Source organism: Pinus tabuliformis, chromosome 7 (assembly GCF_031772625.1).
Source record: "Pinus tabuliformis cultivar Carrire ecotype Pingquan chromosome 7, CPIR1, whole genome shotgun sequence".
NCBI classification, from domain to species: Eukaryota; Viridiplantae; Streptophyta; class Pinopsida; order Pinales; family Pinaceae; genus Pinus; species Pinus tabuliformis.
The window spans coordinates 1,391,475,209-1,391,494,345 of record NC_142293.1 but is presented as its reverse complement, the minus strand read 5'-3'; the positions used below and the strand labels follow the sequence as shown (position 1 = coordinate 1,391,494,345).

General features: G+C 37.2%; 1 protein-coding gene and 1 pseudogene across 2 annotated transcripts; both read left to right on the top strand.

Moving 5' to 3' along the window:
* Positions 1-4,411: 4,411 nt before the first annotated feature.
* Positions 4,412-10,342, top strand: LOC149252845 (malate dehydrogenase, mitochondrial-like). The gene is made up of 3 exons (XM_089456729.1): positions 4,412-4,811; positions 6,982-7,155; positions 10,047-10,342. The coding sequence occupies exons 1-3, from the start codon at positions 4,542-4,544 to the stop codon at positions 10,248-10,250; spliced, it is 648 nt and encodes a 215-aa protein (XP_089312855.1). The 5' UTR covers positions 4,412-4,541; the 3' UTR covers positions 10,251-10,342.
* LOC149252846 (malate dehydrogenase, mitochondrial pseudogene) lies at positions 7,907-8,872 on the top strand (annotated as a pseudogene). Its single transcript, XR_016267253.1, has 3 exons — positions 7,907-8,161; positions 8,523-8,584; positions 8,741-8,872. The product of XR_016267253.1 is annotated as a malate dehydrogenase, mitochondrial pseudogene (transcript).
* Positions 10,343-19,137: the final 8,795 nt, after the last annotated feature.

The following is a 19,137-nucleotide window of genomic DNA, read 5'->3' as shown; positions in this document are numbered from 1 at the left end:
AACAATTACTAGTTTCAATACCATCTTCTGGATACGTATTACTATCATTCTTCATGCATTACATTTCCATCGACATCTCTACTCTGAGTAGTGGATGGCATGTCATCAATGTATGCTAATTTCATCAATTCCTCAAATTTTTCACGTGGTAGTGCTCTCTTTAATGCTTCTCTTCTTCTCCTAGTATGGTTTAAAGGATGAATTGGATCATCTCGTTGAATTCTTAATGGTCTAGTTGGATCTTGATCATTAATAGGTGTATCATCAACATCGTTTACCTATAATTAAATGCAACCATTATTTAATGTTAGATAGCAATTACTGTATAGAACATGGATCCATTTCAAAGATATACACAATAAATTACTCAACAAAACAACATTATACATGTATACAATAAATTAAAAATATTATTTTTGAACACATTATTTTAAAAACAAGCCACATTAATTTCATATTCTTAGATTTTCTACCTTAGGAACATCCAAAAACAACAATTGTCTCAAATTATTCATCTATGCATGTGGTATCATCATGACCAACCTCTTGTTCATTGTGTTGATTTTCTATTTCATTTACAAACTCCATTGTCATATCCTCTTCCACCCATTTCTTTTTGCGTGATTTAATTGTATGGCGTAGGCCACATCCATATGCAGGTATTTGTATTGGTCTATCAAAATGATTAAACTCCTCATTTGTTCTGATTCCATTGCCAACCTAAAATAATTGATACATGCATTATTTTTTCCAAGGTTAGAGATTAGACTATATGATGTACTTATATCGTCCATTAATTTATAACTGAACTTATTTATAACACCCACAAAGTATAACAATTGTATCAAAGTATTCATTCCATGTATTATCATCATGACTAACCTCTTGTTCATTCCCAACTTTGGTTGAAGATTAAGATGTCATCTAAATACACCACCACAAATGCATTGGTGAAGGGTCACAAGATGTCATCCATCAACTTCATGAAGGTTGCAGTAACATTCGTCAACTTGAAAGGCATGACCAACCATTCGAAAAGTCCCTCCTTGGATTTGAAGGCAGTCTTCCACACATCAGAATTAACCAAACTTCAAGTTAATATTGCTGGAATATTTGGCCCCCTTGAGCTGGTCCAGAAGGTCATCAATCCATGGGATTGGGTACCTATTATAGACAATGATTTTGTTTGGCACCCGATAGTCAATATAGAGTCTCCAGGTCCCATCCTTCTTATGTACCAATACAATCAGACTCCCACAGGGTGATGAGCTTTTCCTAATGTGCCCTTTCTGCAACAACTCCTGAATTTGCCTCTTGATCTCATTCTTCTCCAGAACACAATGTCGATATATTGATCCATTGGGAATGACGCGCTTGGGGTTAGATCGATGGAGTGCTTGACCTGACAATGGAGAGGTACCCCCGCAGGTGAGGTGAAAATGTCCGTGTACTCCTCCATGACCTTGTCCATCTGCTACTATTGTGCGGAGGAGCCATGTTTGGAATTTGTGGCCACAATCTTCTTCTTGTCCTGAGGGTGAATCATAAGGAAAACAAATTTCCTAGTCTGTGAAATGATCTTGCTACATTTCTTTGCAGAGATCAAATAGATGGTGGTAGGCAGGGCTACTCGAGCTAAAGGAGTTGGAGACTTTTGGCTAGTCTAGAGAATATCACAAAACAACTCCTAAACTTCAATGCACTCGCTTTCCAACACATACTAAGAAAGGGCAACAAGTTGGTAAACATGCTTGCCAATGAAGGGCTCAACTTCACTTTAGAGGTCATGGAATCTCTATGGGAACAAATTTTTGTTGCTCAATGGAAGCATGAATGTCAGGACATTGTTGAACAAGACAAAGTTCCCTAAGGTGGGTGCACAACATTAATTTTCTTGATTGACCATGATCTGTAGTAATCATATGAGAGGGAGGCAAGATGCCCACACCTAGCGACCTGCATGGCATATCTGCCACCACCATCACAATTCTCAGTAGAGGATTATATTTATGGTATTAGAGGCATTTGTACGAAAGGAGGTGGGCTACTGTCATTTCGTAGATATAAAACTCTTCGAATCGAGCACACATTCATGGTTTTGTGTAGGTGAGTACACCACTGTCATTTAAAGAAGCAAAGCATATCATGTTGGATCATTAAGAGAAAAATACAGCCAATTCTCGAAGCCTTTAAAATAGGGCATATGGTCATGGGGTCCTGCAACACTCTATCAATGACTCTAGCTTGCAAGCGCCATGTAATCCCCGACGTTTGCACTTGCAATCAACCCCTTAGGATCTCCACTTTCGGTTATCATCCATGCCTCTCCTTTACAAGGATCTCTATCAATCAAGTTTGGTCTTCTCCTTTACTCCCCTTGCAACTCACTTCAAGATTGGTTCTTTTCCACAACCTCTCTTCTTGCTCCGATTTGGAATTTCGGAGCTTGTCTCTCTGTCCCCATGCTTGGCTTTATTTTTGTTGCAGGTTTCCTCACCTGAGCCTCCTCACAATTTTAACCCCCCCCCCCACTTTCAGTTAGAAAGGTTAACCTCTATCTAGTTTATTTTTACCCACCATCGACTTGTTCCTCCTTTCAATCGACTTTCTGCCGCCCCTACCTCTCACTCAGTCATGGTTCGATGTTGCACCACCATCTCCACAGAGGCAGAACATAGGGGCAGATCGAGTCAACTCCCCTCTCCTACTCCTCCCTCCCTGCATGCCTCCCATGCTCAGGATTCCACCGGAGCCATCGTGGACCATTATCAACGTCTCGTTCTTGAGGTCATGTAGTGAGCTATCGCTTACATCAAAGGGCAAGTTCGCTAGGCTAGAAGATACGTGCCAAATCATCACGTGGAGCGAGAAACACAAGATTATATTCATGATAATAGAAACTCCACCAGGGCGAGGGCCTTTGCTTAAGAATATCAACCTGTAATGGCATACTGAGACACTCATGGGCCGGGTACTTACTGACAGGGTTGACACCTAACAAGAGCTCCTTATTTGATGTTAGAACTCCTGGACATAATGAACAACATGGAGAACATGCTGAATGACATGGATGACAACCTCAACCAAATTCTATCTACTACCCAGCCTCCATCAACCACAGGAGATGACTCTCACCCTCGAGCTCATACTTAACACCCTATAGAATGACAACTCAAGTGCAACTCTAGGAAAAATGATAACTCTCTCTATATCGTCTCTATTCTTCTACTTGTTTCAGAATGTATTTTGGTCTCTTAGTTTATGTAATTTTGTCTATGTATATCCTTGTTTTTGGTTTAAATTCCCAGACTCTCAGGTCAGAAAGAATGCGAGCAATATGAAAATTTTGTTTATGTGCTATTGCTTTGACCTCCCTAACGATAGACCAAACCAATCCATCTTTGTTATAATCACGTTTTTTCTCGCAGTAATATAATCTAAATCCTCTAATCTTACAAAAATATGTCATTATTAGCTCAAGGCTGAACTCTTATGGGATTAATACCCTTACTTACCGGATTTTATTTTAAAATACTCGTTTATCTAACTTACTTGCTACATTAACCCAACTACCTTGTTATTTACTGCGCTAAGCGCATGAAATAACTCCATTCTTTCAAACAATTCTATCTCTTTATTTATCCTGTAAACTATTTATAACAACATTCTTTAACCCTACCTTATACCTTTATAAAAAGATTTAATTATCATTATAAATCTCCATCAACAATTATATTTTTATAATATCTTTCCTCAATGATCTTATTACCTTAAAATAAAAATTAAAAACTATCCTAATCCCTAAATATAAACCTTTCCCTTTCCCTAGAATGGAAAATGGTCCTTCGCACTCTTATAACCCCTAAAAACATATTCTTTTAAAATATATAGCTATCTCAATTATCACTTCCTTTTAAAAAACACCCTAACATCATATTCACCACTTTTAAAGATTCTCTGCAAAGATTCACCACTTTCGAGGATTCCTTGGGATTGGACTATTCGACATACATAACAAACAACTAAAATGGTCCAATATCAATCAAAATATCCACAATATGACATATTCCATAAATAACTAACACCCCTGAAAAAAAAAAAACACTTTCCTTTTAAACACACCGAGATTTGCAATGTTTAAATACATTGTAAACTAGTCTGACCCCTAACCAGAGTTTGATAAAAATCTCCTAATATTATTAAATTTATTTAAAAAAATAAAATAAAAAATATCTCTATTTTATAATAACTTAATTAACATTTGACCAACTGAAAATTTCGATCACATGATGTTCCATTCCCGAACCTCGTCCCCCCAAAAGAGGGATTTCTATCACGAGCTGTCTGATTGTCAATAACTAAGAATTTCGCAATAAAATAGATTAAACCAAAGCCCTGCATAGTACCGTGAGGCTTTAAAATCCCTTTTAACAAATTCGTATCCACACATCTCCATTGATTCGGCCTTTAAGCTCTGGAATCTCCCTCTTCTTCTTCATCTGCCTTCAGCTTGCATTCTTTCAGTGTTACCAGCGGCAAAAATGAGTTCTGCAATGCGACGATTGGTGGGATCTGCACTGAAGAATGCATCATCTTCTTCTTTCAAAACTAATGTTATGCTGAGAAGGTTTTATTCGAGTGGTGGAAGTCCGCCACGCAAGGTTGTTGTGTTGGGAGCTGCTGGGGGTATCGGGCAGCCATTGGCTCTTCTGATGAAACTCAATCCTCTGGTGTCAAAGTTGGCGCTCTATGATATCGCTGGCACTCCAGGTGTGGCTGCAAATGTCGGCCACATCAACAGCCGTGCTGAGGTGGGTTCCTCTTTTCCTGCCGCGTTTTTTTCGTTCTCTGTATGCTGGATCTGTTCTCTCTGCAAACGATAGAGATGTTTTGATTTTAGTTTCAAGGGATCTCCATTGGGATCGATCGTACGACGACCCACTTGGTAGGATCTACTTTTCGTTAGTGTTTTACCTGTTATTAGTTCTTTGATTTTACGTTTCTAATATTGTCCATGGTCAGATAATTTATTTATTTTGGTAAGCGCCTATTTTTTTAAAGGAACCAGGCCTTATACTAGGCTTAGACTCCACTGCTATAACCTGTCAAGGTCTCTGGGATTCTTCGAATGTGGAATTTATTCTTTTGGCCACATTTTTGTAGGAAATATGCCTTCCGGGGCTTTTGAACGTGGGTTTGAGCCCTGAAAGCGCAATGATTTAATTTCTTAAACACAACCCAATTCACGTTAATGGTCAACTCAATTCACTTTCATGGTCAGTTTGTAAATGTGTTTGTGCATATTTTGATTGATGAAAAAAAGCACCTAGATATTTATTTCATGGAAATCCATGGCTGCATCATGTGCACCTACTCGATTAGGGTTTTTTATTTTATGGATCTAGGTGACATTTGGCCCAACAATCCATTGAAGCAACGCCCATCGCATTGTCATTCTAAAACGATTGTAATGTACACCGTGAATATTGGATTTGACTATACCTGACATTCTTTGGGCCATTTCAAAAGAGGCAGATATTGAGGGCTACATTATTATTATTTTTGATTGTTTTCTTGTTGGCAAATGTCTTTCTGTTAACATAGTGGGTTTTGCCCTCATTGTAGATGCTACAAACATAGAATCTCTATTCCACCAATTTCATGCAGGATTTGCTCCTGATCTTGTCTGTTGAATCTCAATATGGTAGTTAACTCCGATGGTGAGATAATGCCGCAACATACTTCTAAGAGGGCACTGAAAGTGCTATGATTTAACTACTTGACTACAATCTGCCTGACATTTATGGCTAGATTGAAATTTGGGCTGTGCTTATTATTATTATTAGCAGTAGTAGTATTTGCTATTGATAGGAGAAGGTTGAAATTGAGGTTGGGCTCACTATTATTGTTTTTGTTTGGTCAAGGCCTTTTGACTGGTGTGGGTGAAACACCTTAATTGCATCTATTCATCAAAGTCACGCATGACTTGCAGATGGGCTCATCTGTGCAAACCTCAATAGCACAGGGGTCATCATTAACAGCACCTCTGCATTATCATTGAATTGGTGTTTATCACGTTAACCTGACTTCATATTTTGGAATGACATGGGCAGCCGCATTATCATGGGAATATGCCTCCTGGGTTTTGAACCTGGGTCATCCTCATGACAAGAACCCTACAACTTGCCACTAAACCACAGCCCAATGGACGAGGTAGTTCATATTTTTTTGATGAAAAGTGCATCTATATTTTTAGCAGAATCCACGACTGGATCATATGCCTCTACTTAATAGGACTTTTTGATCTGATGGATCTAAGTCATACTCGGCCTAATGACTACTTAGAAGTTAGAATAGTCTCATTGCATTGTCAATTTGTTATTTTGTGAGGATTGAATTGATGACCCTCTGCATATTGGATTTGCCTCTATATCCAACCTTTTTGGGGTCGTTTAGATTTGCCTCTTTACCCATGAGTAGATTAAATCAAAATAGTCTTCGCAGCGTAAATTAAACTAAGGTTGAATAAACTCCCTAAAGTGGCTTGTGAGATGCTAATTATTTATCACAGCATCACTTTTATACCTGGATTGGATAAGACTATACCCTGATTGAAATGTCGTATACCTGGATTGGACAAGATTATACCCTGATTGAAACGTGGGTTGGTATAGGTCTTCAATCTCCTACGAGCATAATCATTGCTTTTGGTGCTCTATCTCCTCGGTAAAAGCCAAAAGGTGGATTTTACTATAGAATACAAATAATCCTATTCTTGTTCACTATGAGGAGGACATACCATTGCTTGGGTCATGGAACAAGGATAACAAGTTTTACTTCTTTTGGAACTTTGCGATAATAATTTCTTTTCTTATTTTTTGGTCTACATATTTATCATTTAATTTGGTACTGCCATATTGATTTTATCATGCTTGTGTCATGACCTTGTCAGTAATTCACAGCAGTGTGACCTGGGTGCAGGTTGCACGATATATGGGAGAGGAACAACTTGGCACGGCATTGGAGAATGCAGATGTTGTGATCATTCCTGCTGGTGTGCCTCGAAAACCTGGCATGACCCGTGATGATCTCTTCAACATCAATGCAGGGATTGTTAAATCTCTTTGCTCTGCAATTGCAAAATACTTCCCAGAGGTAAGTTGTCATGATTTATGATCTTCTTTGAAGTTTTTGTTTTCATGCGATTTTCTTATTGACTATTTCATAGGAATAAGCATGACGTTGATTGTAAGTTGCTTTGTCGAAGGCTTTGTATGTTTGAGATCTATAGAGATGGCAATATATACAAATACATATTTGCAAGAATCTTTAAGCAAGTTGTTGATCTAGATTTACATACTGTTCTTGTATATAATCAATTCTACTGGAGAGGTTAACGAAGCTTGAAGACTTCTTTGAGTCAAACGAATAGGTGATTGACTCATTATTGACTCTTTATTTAGACAAATTGCAGCTAACTTTTGCCCATAAGAAGGAAATACTAATTGAAATGAACTTAAGAGTAATTAGCTGTGTAGTCCAATGCAAGTTTGCAGCCACTGTTAAAGCCCTGTTATTCTTGTTTCTCCTCTTGTAGTTAGTAACTTAGCTTTTGAACTTTTGAGAAAATTGGCATATGAATATCAATATAAAAAATATCCTTGGTCTTCTATTTAACTGTGCACAAATCCACTTGATCACGAGGTATCCTCTATAACATTATATATTACATACAATCAGTATGTACTACCATTAGTGTGGCAATTTAATAGATAAAGAAGTATGTTTCACAATTATTTGTTTTGTTCATGTACTGGTGTGTGTGTACAGTATGTATAGTATATTGTTACATATTATATAGATAGAGATATGGAGAGGGGGGAGAGTGTACTGGATAATGTTTTCCTTCTATCAGGAATGGTATATTTGGATTCAAGAAATCATCTAGAATTGGTTTTTATGGCATTGCTGAGGACTTGATATCCATGGCAGGCAATTGTAAATATGATCAGCAATCCTGTAAATTCTACTGTACCAATAGCTGCTGAGGTTTTTAAGAAGGCAGGGACCTATAATGAAAAGAAACTCTTTGGTGTTACTACTCTTGATGTTGTCCGCGCAAAGACGTTCTATGCTTCAAAAGCAGGAGTTCCTGTTGAAGGTATTTAAAATTCTGGCTTGTTATGCTTAGCTACTCTCAAATATTTAGTATTCTGTAAAATATTTTTACTTTTTATAATTTAATCATGAAATATGCATCCTGGGCAAACATGCCAGGCACTTCTCCTCATTTCAAGGATGGTATCATAGGGCTCAAGGCCATCAGAAATATAGTCAGCTCAAGATGTCACTTGAGGGAATTGAACCCGGGTGGGAAGGATAACAGTCTTTGCACACAACCATCTGGGCTAGACCCAATACATGATATGCTGCAGGATCTTACCAACATCATGCTTTTATTAACATTAGATACAATTCTCAGTTTTATGTTTGTTGTTGATGTCATCCTATGCTGTCTGCAGAAGTTGATGTTCCTGTTGTAGGTGGACATGCGGGTGTTACAATTCTTCCACTATTTTCACATGTATATGACTTTGTTGGATCCTCATCTTGAGTTTGTTCTTTACTCTTGGATATTAGAAGATTAATTTATCAAAGATAAAATGAGATCATAATTACCTACCCTTCAATACAGTTAAAAAGGGAACTAACACTTTTTTGTTTTGATAATTTTTTTTAGGCAACACCAAAGCCAAACTCTGTATTGTCTGAGGAGGACATTAAAGCCTTGACAAAGCGCACACAGGATGGAGGAACTGAAGTTGTTGAAGCAAAAGTAGGGAAAGGTTCAGCCACACTGTCTATGGCGTAAGTTTATGTTTTGGTCCTCTATAGTGGCTAATATGCATTCATATCTTTTGAATGTTTTTTTATTCTTATGTGACTGTCTAGAGTGCTGAATTTTTCATCTTGATGCAGTAGTTGGAGTCAGCTAATCTTATCATGGTGTGCGCTTCATGATTTCATGCTTGGCATGCAACATGATTTTATGCTTGATAAGTACCTAATCTGAGATTCACTGTCAGTGAGAATATGGCATGAAGGAGCTTCTTTCTCTTTCTCTGAATCTTGTACTTCATACATTTGCATGTCTCAAATCTTTTGCCTTAAGCTTAGGTACTTATCCTACATGAAATCATGTAGCATGCATGTCTCAAATCTTTTCCCTTAGGCTTTCTCATTTGTGTGAAACTCAGCGGGTGCTTTTAACCTGTGAGGTTTGACCGATGGATTGTTGCCTTTCATTTACCTTAGTTTGATTGAAATGTTCAGAGTTAATCTAGATTCTGCATGCAAAGATCCTTCCCTAAGAAAAGCCATGAGTCTCTTCAAGGATGTTATTCCTTCTTAAACATAAGATATGTCAAATGGATCCCGCGAAAGTTGTGTGCTTGATGATGGGTAAATCTGGGTATGAGATTTACAAATTTGCACTTACATGTATGCCTGTGGTTGCAATTCACAGATAGGCGCATAACATCCATTCATTACCTCATCTTGAGCATTTGAGCATGGTTCATGCAAAAAACATTGCTGGTCAGTTAAATCCATTAGTTGAAAACTTGGAAGTGAAGAGTAGTGTTGTAGTCTTCTCTATGTTGATGAATGCTTTTTGAGACTTCAAAATGTTTAGACATGCAATTCCTTTTTCATCTTGCTCCTGTGTTCTCAATTTTTTTTTTCTACTGTTTTTTAAGGCCAAATATAAACCATGGGATATATATTTTTACCCTGAAGACCTCCAAATCATTTGGAAAAGGAGGTGCTGCAACAAAAGAGATGGGTTGAATTTGTTGTTTGGATGGACTCTATGGTATGTAATCTTAGTTGGATTTCCAATATACTTTTAAACCATATTTTCATTTTATTTTTTAGTACTATTAGATATTATATCTTACTTCATTTTATGGTTAACATTGTATAACAAAAACATGCATTGTGTTATGTAATTAATACTAACATGTAATATTGATTTTTTTTGTCAGAATGCTATAGGTAATGATTGCCAAGACGATGATCCAAATTATGTTCAACATATATCAGGGGATGATGAGGATGAGGATGAGGATGAGGATGATGGTGGTGAAGGAGGAGATGATGATGATAGTTGCGGTGTTGGTGATGATGTGGATCAGAGTAATGAGGATGGTCAAGATGATCATGAGGATGATCTTGGTGGTGGTAGCTAGGCATGCACATGCATTGTTTTTTATGAAGAATTATTGTGTAGAATGACATTGTTATGTTTAGATGGGTGTTGTGAATTTACCCTATATCAATGAGACATTTTGATTTTGTAATCATACGACGAGTTTGATTTATGTATGTTTTTAATTTATCATAACGATATTCATGAAATATTTTGATTTGTTAATCTATTTGAATTTTAGTTGGTTTGATTAAAAATAATACTGATTTTATTAGTATTATGTTGCTATTTTATACATGTTTTGAAAATTGTTAATGACACATTGTTATTTTTTTGGATGGATGTTGTCAATTTCTCTTAAATTTCTTTACAAATGATTTTGAATTGTGATATCTGCTTTAATGATATTTAGAAACTATCATATATTTCACTATGAATCTATAAAGGGGGTCATATATGTAAAGAAAAATATACTCTATATAAGAAGTCAAATGCGGATGTAACCATGGATGCAAAATTGAAAGTAAAATTGGATGTTAAACTAGGAATTAATACAAAATGCAAACAATTGACATACAAAGTGTTTTAAATTAGAAGTGAAAAATTGTGCAATAGTTGACACAAAGAAGGGAACAAAACATGGCATACAAAAGGATATCAAATTGGGCAAAAACAAGGACACATAAATGGGCACCAAATTAGATGCAAAAAAAGACAACAACTAGATGTAAAATAAGATGCAAAGTTGAGCATTATAGAGAAACAAAAAACGTTACAAATTAATATGCCTAATGATGATGCAAATAATGGTGTAAATTTGGGATGCAAACTTGGGTGCAAAAAAGGAAAAAAAAAAGATGTAAGAAAAGACATAAAACAAGATGCAAAATGGGGCTGAAAAAAGGTGAAACCAAGGATGCCATATTGGATGTAAAAAATGATTCCTAATCACATGCAAATTTAGGCTCGAACTCAGACACAAAATTATATGCAAATGTGGACACAAAATGAGGCAAAAAAAGATGCAAATTTGGATGGTGAAAACGATGTAAAACTAGACACCAAAAAAATGCAAAATTGGATGAAAAAGTCGGTGTAAATAATGGTGCAACATTGGACACAAGTAGACACAAAAAAATGGTGCAAAAAGGGGCATAAAATAGCTTAAAATTGGATGCAAAACTTGGTGCAAAAACAAATACAAAAGTAGACGTAAAAAATGGCTCTAAATTGAATGCACCATTAGACACAAAATAAGATGCAAAGGTGGACACAACACATGACTCAACATAAGATGCAAATATAAATGCAAATTTCGATGCTCAAAATGATGTAACATTAGATGCAAGAGATGGTGTTAAAAATGATGCAAAATTGGATGAAACAAATGACGCAAAATATGGTGCAAAATGAGATGGGAAAAATGGAGACAAATCAAACGTAAATGTGGATGTAAAAAATGGTCCAAAAAAAGATGCAAAAATGGGCACAAAAATGGATGCAAAATTTGGTGCTAAATCAAATTCAACACATGGTGCAAAGATAGGCACCAAAGTTGGTGCAAAAATAGAAGCAAAAACTAGTGTAAGACTAGATACAAAACCTGGCGTAAGACTAGATGCAAAAACTGACACAAAATGGATGCATAAAAAGACGTTAAATTGGATTCAAAATACAATGTAAACTTGATGCAAATGATGGTGCAAAAATGGAAGCAAAGAATGACACAAAATAGGAAGCAAAAGAGAATGAAAAATAGATGCAAAAAATGACACAAAACTAGAAGCAAAACCTGTCATAAAATAAGATGCAAATCTTGGTTCAAAATTTGACGCAAAAAATGATGCATAGTTTGGTGTAAAAAATGATGCAAAATCTAGCGTGAAAAGGGATGCAAAATCAGGTGCAAAAAAGGACGATTTAAAAATTGTACAATAGAGCCAGATTTAGCGCCAGGTTGCTCATCACAATTACAAAAAAAATGCACTAAAATCTGGCGCTAAATCTGGCGCAAATCGCTGGTTTTGTTGTAGTGTTTAGTGTATAGAGTTTTCAGGTGATCAATTCCTTGGGAACTGCCCAAGGAAATGGGGAATTCTCGATTATTTAAGAGGTTAATTTTTCCTGAATTATGAAACGCATCAGGAGGAAGTCAGGGCCTAGAATTGGCTAAGTGTTGGCCACATTAGGACATTCAGTAGGGAGAACAAGTTTACCTTTGCAAGTGGTGCTCAAAGCTAGAGCATGTAATTGTAATAGTTTCTCTATTCAACTGATTAATGAAAAATTTCTTGATGGGTTTTTTCCAGGTGAGTCCCCCTAGAAATCATTGTGTACTTTTCATTTTATTTCTTGCATGTCTTTTCATGTGTCTCTAAATTGTGGTTTCCATTCCATAGAACTGTAGAATTGAATTGTTTCTCTTGTTTTTTAGTTTGAAATCTTGAGTAGTTGCAATTTATATGAAATTTCTACATGGTATCAGAGCATAAAATCACATTAGAAACCATTCGTCAAACCTTCTCCTTCATAAATTTTGAATACCATATTTGTGGTGCATGAATTTTCTTCAGTGCAGGAACAATGCCTTTTAGTGGATTGAGGCTTGAGTATGCATGGGAGGGAAGTTTGAATTTCTGAGTTTGGAATAGATTTTGGATCATCACAAGTGCCATAGGAGAAACATTTTGGAGCATCCAGAATCTTGAAAAGTGGGTTGTCCTTGAAGTCATGTACAATGATCATTAAAGAACTAATGAGTTGTCAGGAGGGCATATCTAGAAGACCCTATATGCAAACATCTTAATGGAGCTAGAAGGCTACTAGTGGGAATATCAGTGAGCCAATGTTTAGCGACACAAACAAGAGTTTTGATCATTGATATTGGAAAATTATGGAGAAGCGAGATTTTCCATAGGGGGATCACGACTAGGAGGGAAACTAGTTTCAAAGGGAGCAACCATATGGAAGATAGTACTTTAGGATTTGGGGAGATCAAACTCATTATTACAACAGTTGTAGCTATAATGCGGAAGAAACAACAAAGAAGTAACAATAATAGTATGAGTAGATTAGAGTTAACTTTGCATGTAACTATACCTCTAGGAGTGAGGTGGGGCCATCTAGTGCCTTAGTCCAAGAGTTGTAGAAATTGGGTAGGATCCATAGGAGAGTAGTAGTAGGTGCATATAATTTCCTCATTGATCATTACCTTGCTACAGGGGCCCAAAGTATTTAGTAGCATAAGGATCAGTGCCAGTTGGTGTAGTCAGATGTTGAGGAGAACATACCAGTGCCGATAGCAGTGCAGGAGGCACAACGTAGAATAAAAAACAATTCAGTTTCCCAGTAGAAAGATGTAGAGACATAGGTGATTCAATATTTTGGATGCTTATCAATCACAGTTGTTGCAGTAACAATGATAACAATGAGAGGTATTGCTACAATAAATTCCACAAGAGTTTGATTGGAGTTGTGTAAAATCCATTTCTTTCTAAGAGGCAGCAATAGAACTTATAGAAATAAAGGATTAGTTTTGACTTGTGCCATTGTAAAATTGAGTAATTTGATTTTCCACATCCGCATGATGGCTTGGATTCTAGTTAACTTGTGTGACATGGCCTTATCTACTAGTTAGTTCAGATAATTGGAGTTAGAGGCTAGTTGTAGAGTTGTACATGTAGTAATCGCTAAAATTTAGTAATCTAATTCAATTATCATTAGTTGATCATATTTAGCTAACCTCAAGTCCCTAATTGAGTCGTTTCAAGGTTAGTTGAGTAGTAGAAGTCTTGCTAACTCAGTAATCTATCAATTAGCTAGTTAATCAACTAAATATAGCCTAGACATGCATGGCATTTGAATTTCCTAGCTCGAGTGGAGGAAAAGGCATATTGTAAATGTCAAATATATATTAGTTGAGTGTGTAGAGGAAAAGGCATATTGTAAATGTCAAATATATATTAGTTGAGTGTGTAGAGGAAAAGGCATATTGTAAATGTCAAATATATATTAGTTGAGTTTACATAGTTTTTACATTGATTGGGTGATCAATTCGTTGGGAATCATACAAGGAAATACAAAATTCCATATTATTTAGGAGCTCAACTTCTCTTGAATTGCACAAGGAAAGAGGAGGAAGTTGGGGCTTAGAAATGGATAAGTGTTGGCTAGAGTACGACATTCATTAGGGAGTATAGTTTACCTTCGTAGGTGGTGCTGAGAGATGGAGCATGAAATTGTAATATTTTCCCTATTCAACTGATTAATGTAGAAAGTCTTAAGAGGTTTTTCCTAGTTAGGTTCCCCTAGAAATCATTTTGTAGTAGTAGTTTTGCTTTTTTCATGTTTTTGTAAATTGTGATTTCCATTCCGCATAATTGTAGAGTATAATTGTGTCTATTTTTTTTTCAGTTTGAAATCTTGAGAATTTGAAATTTCCATCAAATTTCTATAGAACTATGGAAGTTCCTTGGTCATATCATAGCTAATAGGTTTCAAGAGGGTGGAAACCTCAACATAATAGAAAGAACAAGGCTCTTGAGTTAGGAGAATCATTAGAGAGGAGTTGTCTATATCAATGTTATGGATGTGATTATGAGTATATATAAGAACACAAAAAATAATGAGCTACAACTAGGGGACTAGGGACATAAATAATGGCTATTATGAGAGGCCAGGTAGACATAGGAAACTTTTTATTTGAATGCACCTACCAAGGGAAATTAGGATTACTACTGATTTAGGTGGATGTTGGCGGCCACCCAACTATCTCATTTGGACCCCCATGACTGTCTCTTTCAGTTTTTCAATTTCCTTAATTGTAGCACAATTTACTATTTTTAGCAGTTTTTCGAGTCCTAAACTTTCGGAGTCGTTTTGAGGCCCTAAACAACGTTTTTTGGAAAAAAATAGGAGCAACATTGGCCATAGTCTTATGTTTCTCACTAAAAAGTTGTAGTCCTTGGATAGATCTTTCTAGCGAGGTATTGTGCGTGTCAAATGAAGATTGTATGCCAAAGTTATGACCCCAAGAAGTTCATGTACCAGTTTACCCCAAAGGGGCCAATAGTTTGGCACTTCATCTCCTAGGGCTAGGTTTTTGGATGTTTAGGGTTTTCCATTATTTCTCAACAATAAATAGGCCTTTGAGCCTCATTGTAACACAGTTCAGAGGCATGTAGATGGCACATCTCTCCTCAAAGATAAGCTGCCATCGCCTGAGCTAGTTTATTTCCATTTCTATTTGGAAGCATATTTTAGTATTTTACATTAATGAAATGAAGTATTTTTTCTGCTGCATCTCTATATTATGGTTATATTTGTCATTTTTTGTGTTCCTATTTAAATCTAGATTAGTGGCATTAGAGCAATTTTCTCTTTCTCTATTTTTCTATGCATGTCCCCAATGAGGTCAAGATATAAGGAGTTAGGGCTCGATCTGGTTGAAAATTTGCAAGATTAACCTTTGCAAACCCCAACAGCATCCCATGGTTGATGAAAAGAAAGACGAGGGGCAGGAGATCCTATCAAAATCTTACTCGAAGAAGCCCTTGAGCGACAGAGGAACGCGATGACTTTGTCTAAATCCTTCAACAGCTACCTAGGGGCAACACATATACTACTGGCAGCTACTCTCGAAACACCACACCTTTTAAGGTACAAGTAAGCTTTGACATTCCCATATTTGAGGTCCAAATAAATGCAGCTGTGGTAGATAAATGGTCAAATATGCTAGAAGGATATTTTCTGTTCATGATTTTTCCAGCTGGGAAAAGATTACTTTTGCTCTTCTCAAAGCTACCCCCCACGTCAAGGACTGGTGCGAAACCTATTGTGAGAAGAAGGATGAAAGTACGACCTCATTGCTTTCAGTCACACCCACTTGGAATTAATTTTGGGATGCCATAAAGGAGTAGTAATACCCTATTGGAAGCTATGAGGATAAATACATAAAGGGGACCATGTTGCGGCAGGGAAGGGACCAAGACGTCACAGAGTTTACCAACATTTTTCATACCCTTTACACGCAGTTGAGTATCAAGGATTCTGAGTGGCATTTGGTACTCAAATACCGCAGCTTCCTACACAGGTACATCCAGGACGAGATGGAGTTCCTAGACATCTCCTCGCTTGACACGGTGTACCGATACGTTGTCAAGATTGAGGAGAAGTTTAAACAGAAGAAGCAAGACTTTGAATCCATGAATCCGAAGCAAGGGAAAGGCTTCGCAAAACCACAGAACCAAGAACAAAGCCAGAACGGGTTACCCAAGACAACCAGTGAAAGTCGCAAGAAAAGAACAACACCAAAAAGTCAAAGAAGGACACAGGAAAGTGGTGTGAGCTCCACAAGAGCCCCACTCATAACACAAGTGAGTTTCAGACCAAGGAGTTGGTGGTGGCCAAGTTGAAAGCTTCAGAATCAGATGCATGTCCTGAACTTGAGTCAGAACTCGACGAGAGGAATGAAAAAGGAAAGTAGATCATTGATGCAAAGCCCAGTGCCACTGTTGCCATGGCCAAGACGTAGAAGAATGAGATCGAAGATTCAGAGGAGGGGGAGCGTCTTTTCCACTCATAAATGTGGGTGAAGGGTTCGCCACTACAATTCATTATCGACAGTGGTAGCCAAAAGAACCTCATTTCAGCAGAGAATTTGAAGTAGTTGGGCCTACCAACTACACCAGACCTGCAGTTGTATAGTATCGGGTGGCTTCACGAAGGACAAGATCTCCGAGTCCACCAGTAGTGTCACCTTCCCTACAACATCAAGCCCTTCACAAATGAGGTATTGTGTGTTGTTTCACCTCTGGATGTTTGTGATGTATTATGAGGCCAACCATACTTATGGAAGTGACATGTTGTGTATGAGGCAAGGCCTCCTGTTGTTGTTATTTCTTTGGGTAATTCATTATATAGGATACGGAAGGTAGCCCCACCTACCACCAACTTTTTGATCTCTACTAAGAAATGCCGTAAGATCATCTCCGAGACTAGGAAATTTATTTTCTTTCTCTTTTTCTCTTAAAGTAAGGGGAAGATCGTAGCCAAATCCATGGCCCTCGGGAAGGGTTCCTCCACACAGCAGAAGTAGGTGGATACGATCATCAAAGAATACAAGAACATCTTCTCCTCACCCACAGGGGTACCATTGCACTATCAGGTCAAGCATTCCTTTGATCTAACTCCCAGAGCACCTCTACCCAATGACCAATATATTATCAGTCCATTCTAGAAAATGCCAAGTACAAGCAGCGACATGAACAACATCGGGTGCCACACAAGTTTCAACTGGGCGACAAAGTCTGGTCGTATCTGTAGAAAGAACATCATACAAGAGCCCATCGGAATCTGGGACCACTCTGAGATGGTCCTTACACCATTACCAAGGTTGTGGGAAATAATTCTTTGCAGCAAAACATTGCCCCATTCCTTGGCTTGCAGTGAGTGTTCAATGTGGACCACCCTCGACCATGCTTCCCACCATTACTAGATACATCAGGTATTGTAGAACAACTCACCATGGACCAAGTTCAATAGAAGTTTCCACATCTCATGGAGGCACTCAATGCAATGGGAACCATTTCCTCCTAAGGGGAGAGGAATGATCGAAGTGGATGTTGGTGGCCACCTGCCTATCCCACTTGGACCCCCACTACAGTCTCTTTTAGCTTTTCAATTTCCTTAATTGTAACACAGTTTACTATTTTTAGTAGTTTTTTGACTTGTGACCTTCCTGAGCCATTTTGAGGCCCTAAACGACTTTGTTTTTGGAAATCCAAGAGTATCATGGGTGACTGATCAATGTTTCTCACTCAAAAGTTGTAGTCCCTAGATAGATCTTTCTAACGGGGGATTGTGCGCGTCAAATAGAGATTGTATGCCAAAGTTACGAGCCCGGGAAGTTGATGTACCAATTTACCCAAACATGGCCCATACTTTGGTGCTTCATCTCCTAGGGTTAGGATTTTGGATGTTTAGGGTTTTCCATTGTTTCTCAACAATAAATAGGCCTTTGAGCCTCATTGTAAGACAATTCAAAGGTATATAGCCGCCACTTCTCTCCTCAGAGATAAGCTACCATCACCTGAGGTAGTTTATTTCCATTTCTGTTTGTAAGCATATTTCAGTATTTTACATTAATGAAATGAAGTATTATTTCTGCTGCATCTCTGTACTTATGGTTATATCTGGCATTTGTTGTGTTCCTGTTTAAATTTGAATCAACTACAAAAAGGTGAGGAATGGGTGAGAAGAAAAAAGAGGGGTTCTTCCTAAAGAATTATTGTAAGCTTACAAAATGAATATAAAAAATTCTAAGGGGGGTGTAGAGATATGGATACACGTGCCCCAATGAAAATGGAAACTTATGAGATGGAGCAAAGGGGAATCCACGTAGGGTAGGGACCCCATTGGTTGATGTTCAAGTGGGTCTATTAATGGAGATTGATCAAACAAATGGTTTAATGATGATGTGGGAAACAATGTTCAAAGTGCTAATGTAATGGTGCATCTTGAAGTACCTAATTTACTTATTTCCTAAGAGCCAAATTAGAAAGTCTACTAACATGATGATAAAAGAGGCATGAGGTAGACTATTTATAGATCCATCTTATTGATATTGTACTTGTTTGGATCAATACTAACTTTATACCTATTGTGGTATGAGAGGATGAAATCACTAAAGGTGAAAACCTTTCTTCATATTTCCATCCCTCTTATCACATGGTATTACTATAGTCAATATGGATCTATATTAGTTGCTAATATAAAACATATGAAACCTACCTTGAGCACAAGAGGAATTGAATATCTCCCTCATACCAAGCAATGCACCATTAAAATGATACTTAAAAGAAATATTAATAACCAAAAACAGTTCAATATGTACCATAAATAAAATATTTCAATGTCTTCGTAAATTG

What these genes read in the sequence shown, in the direction of transcription:
- LOC149252845 (XM_089456729.1), top strand. Translation starts at nt 4,542, where the DNA reads ATGAGTTCTGCAATGCGACGATTGGTGGGATCTGCACTGAAGAATGCA. An exon ending in ACATCAACAGCCGTGCTGAG is followed by an intron (nt 4,812 to 6,981) that starts GTGGGTTCCTCT and finishes ACCTGGGTGCAG; the next exon opens with GTTGCACGATATATGGGAGA. An exon ending in TTGCAAAATACTTCCCAGAG is followed by an intron (nt 7,156 to 10,046) that starts GTAAGTTGTCAT and finishes TTTTTTTGTCAG; the next exon opens with AATGCTATAGGTAATGATTG.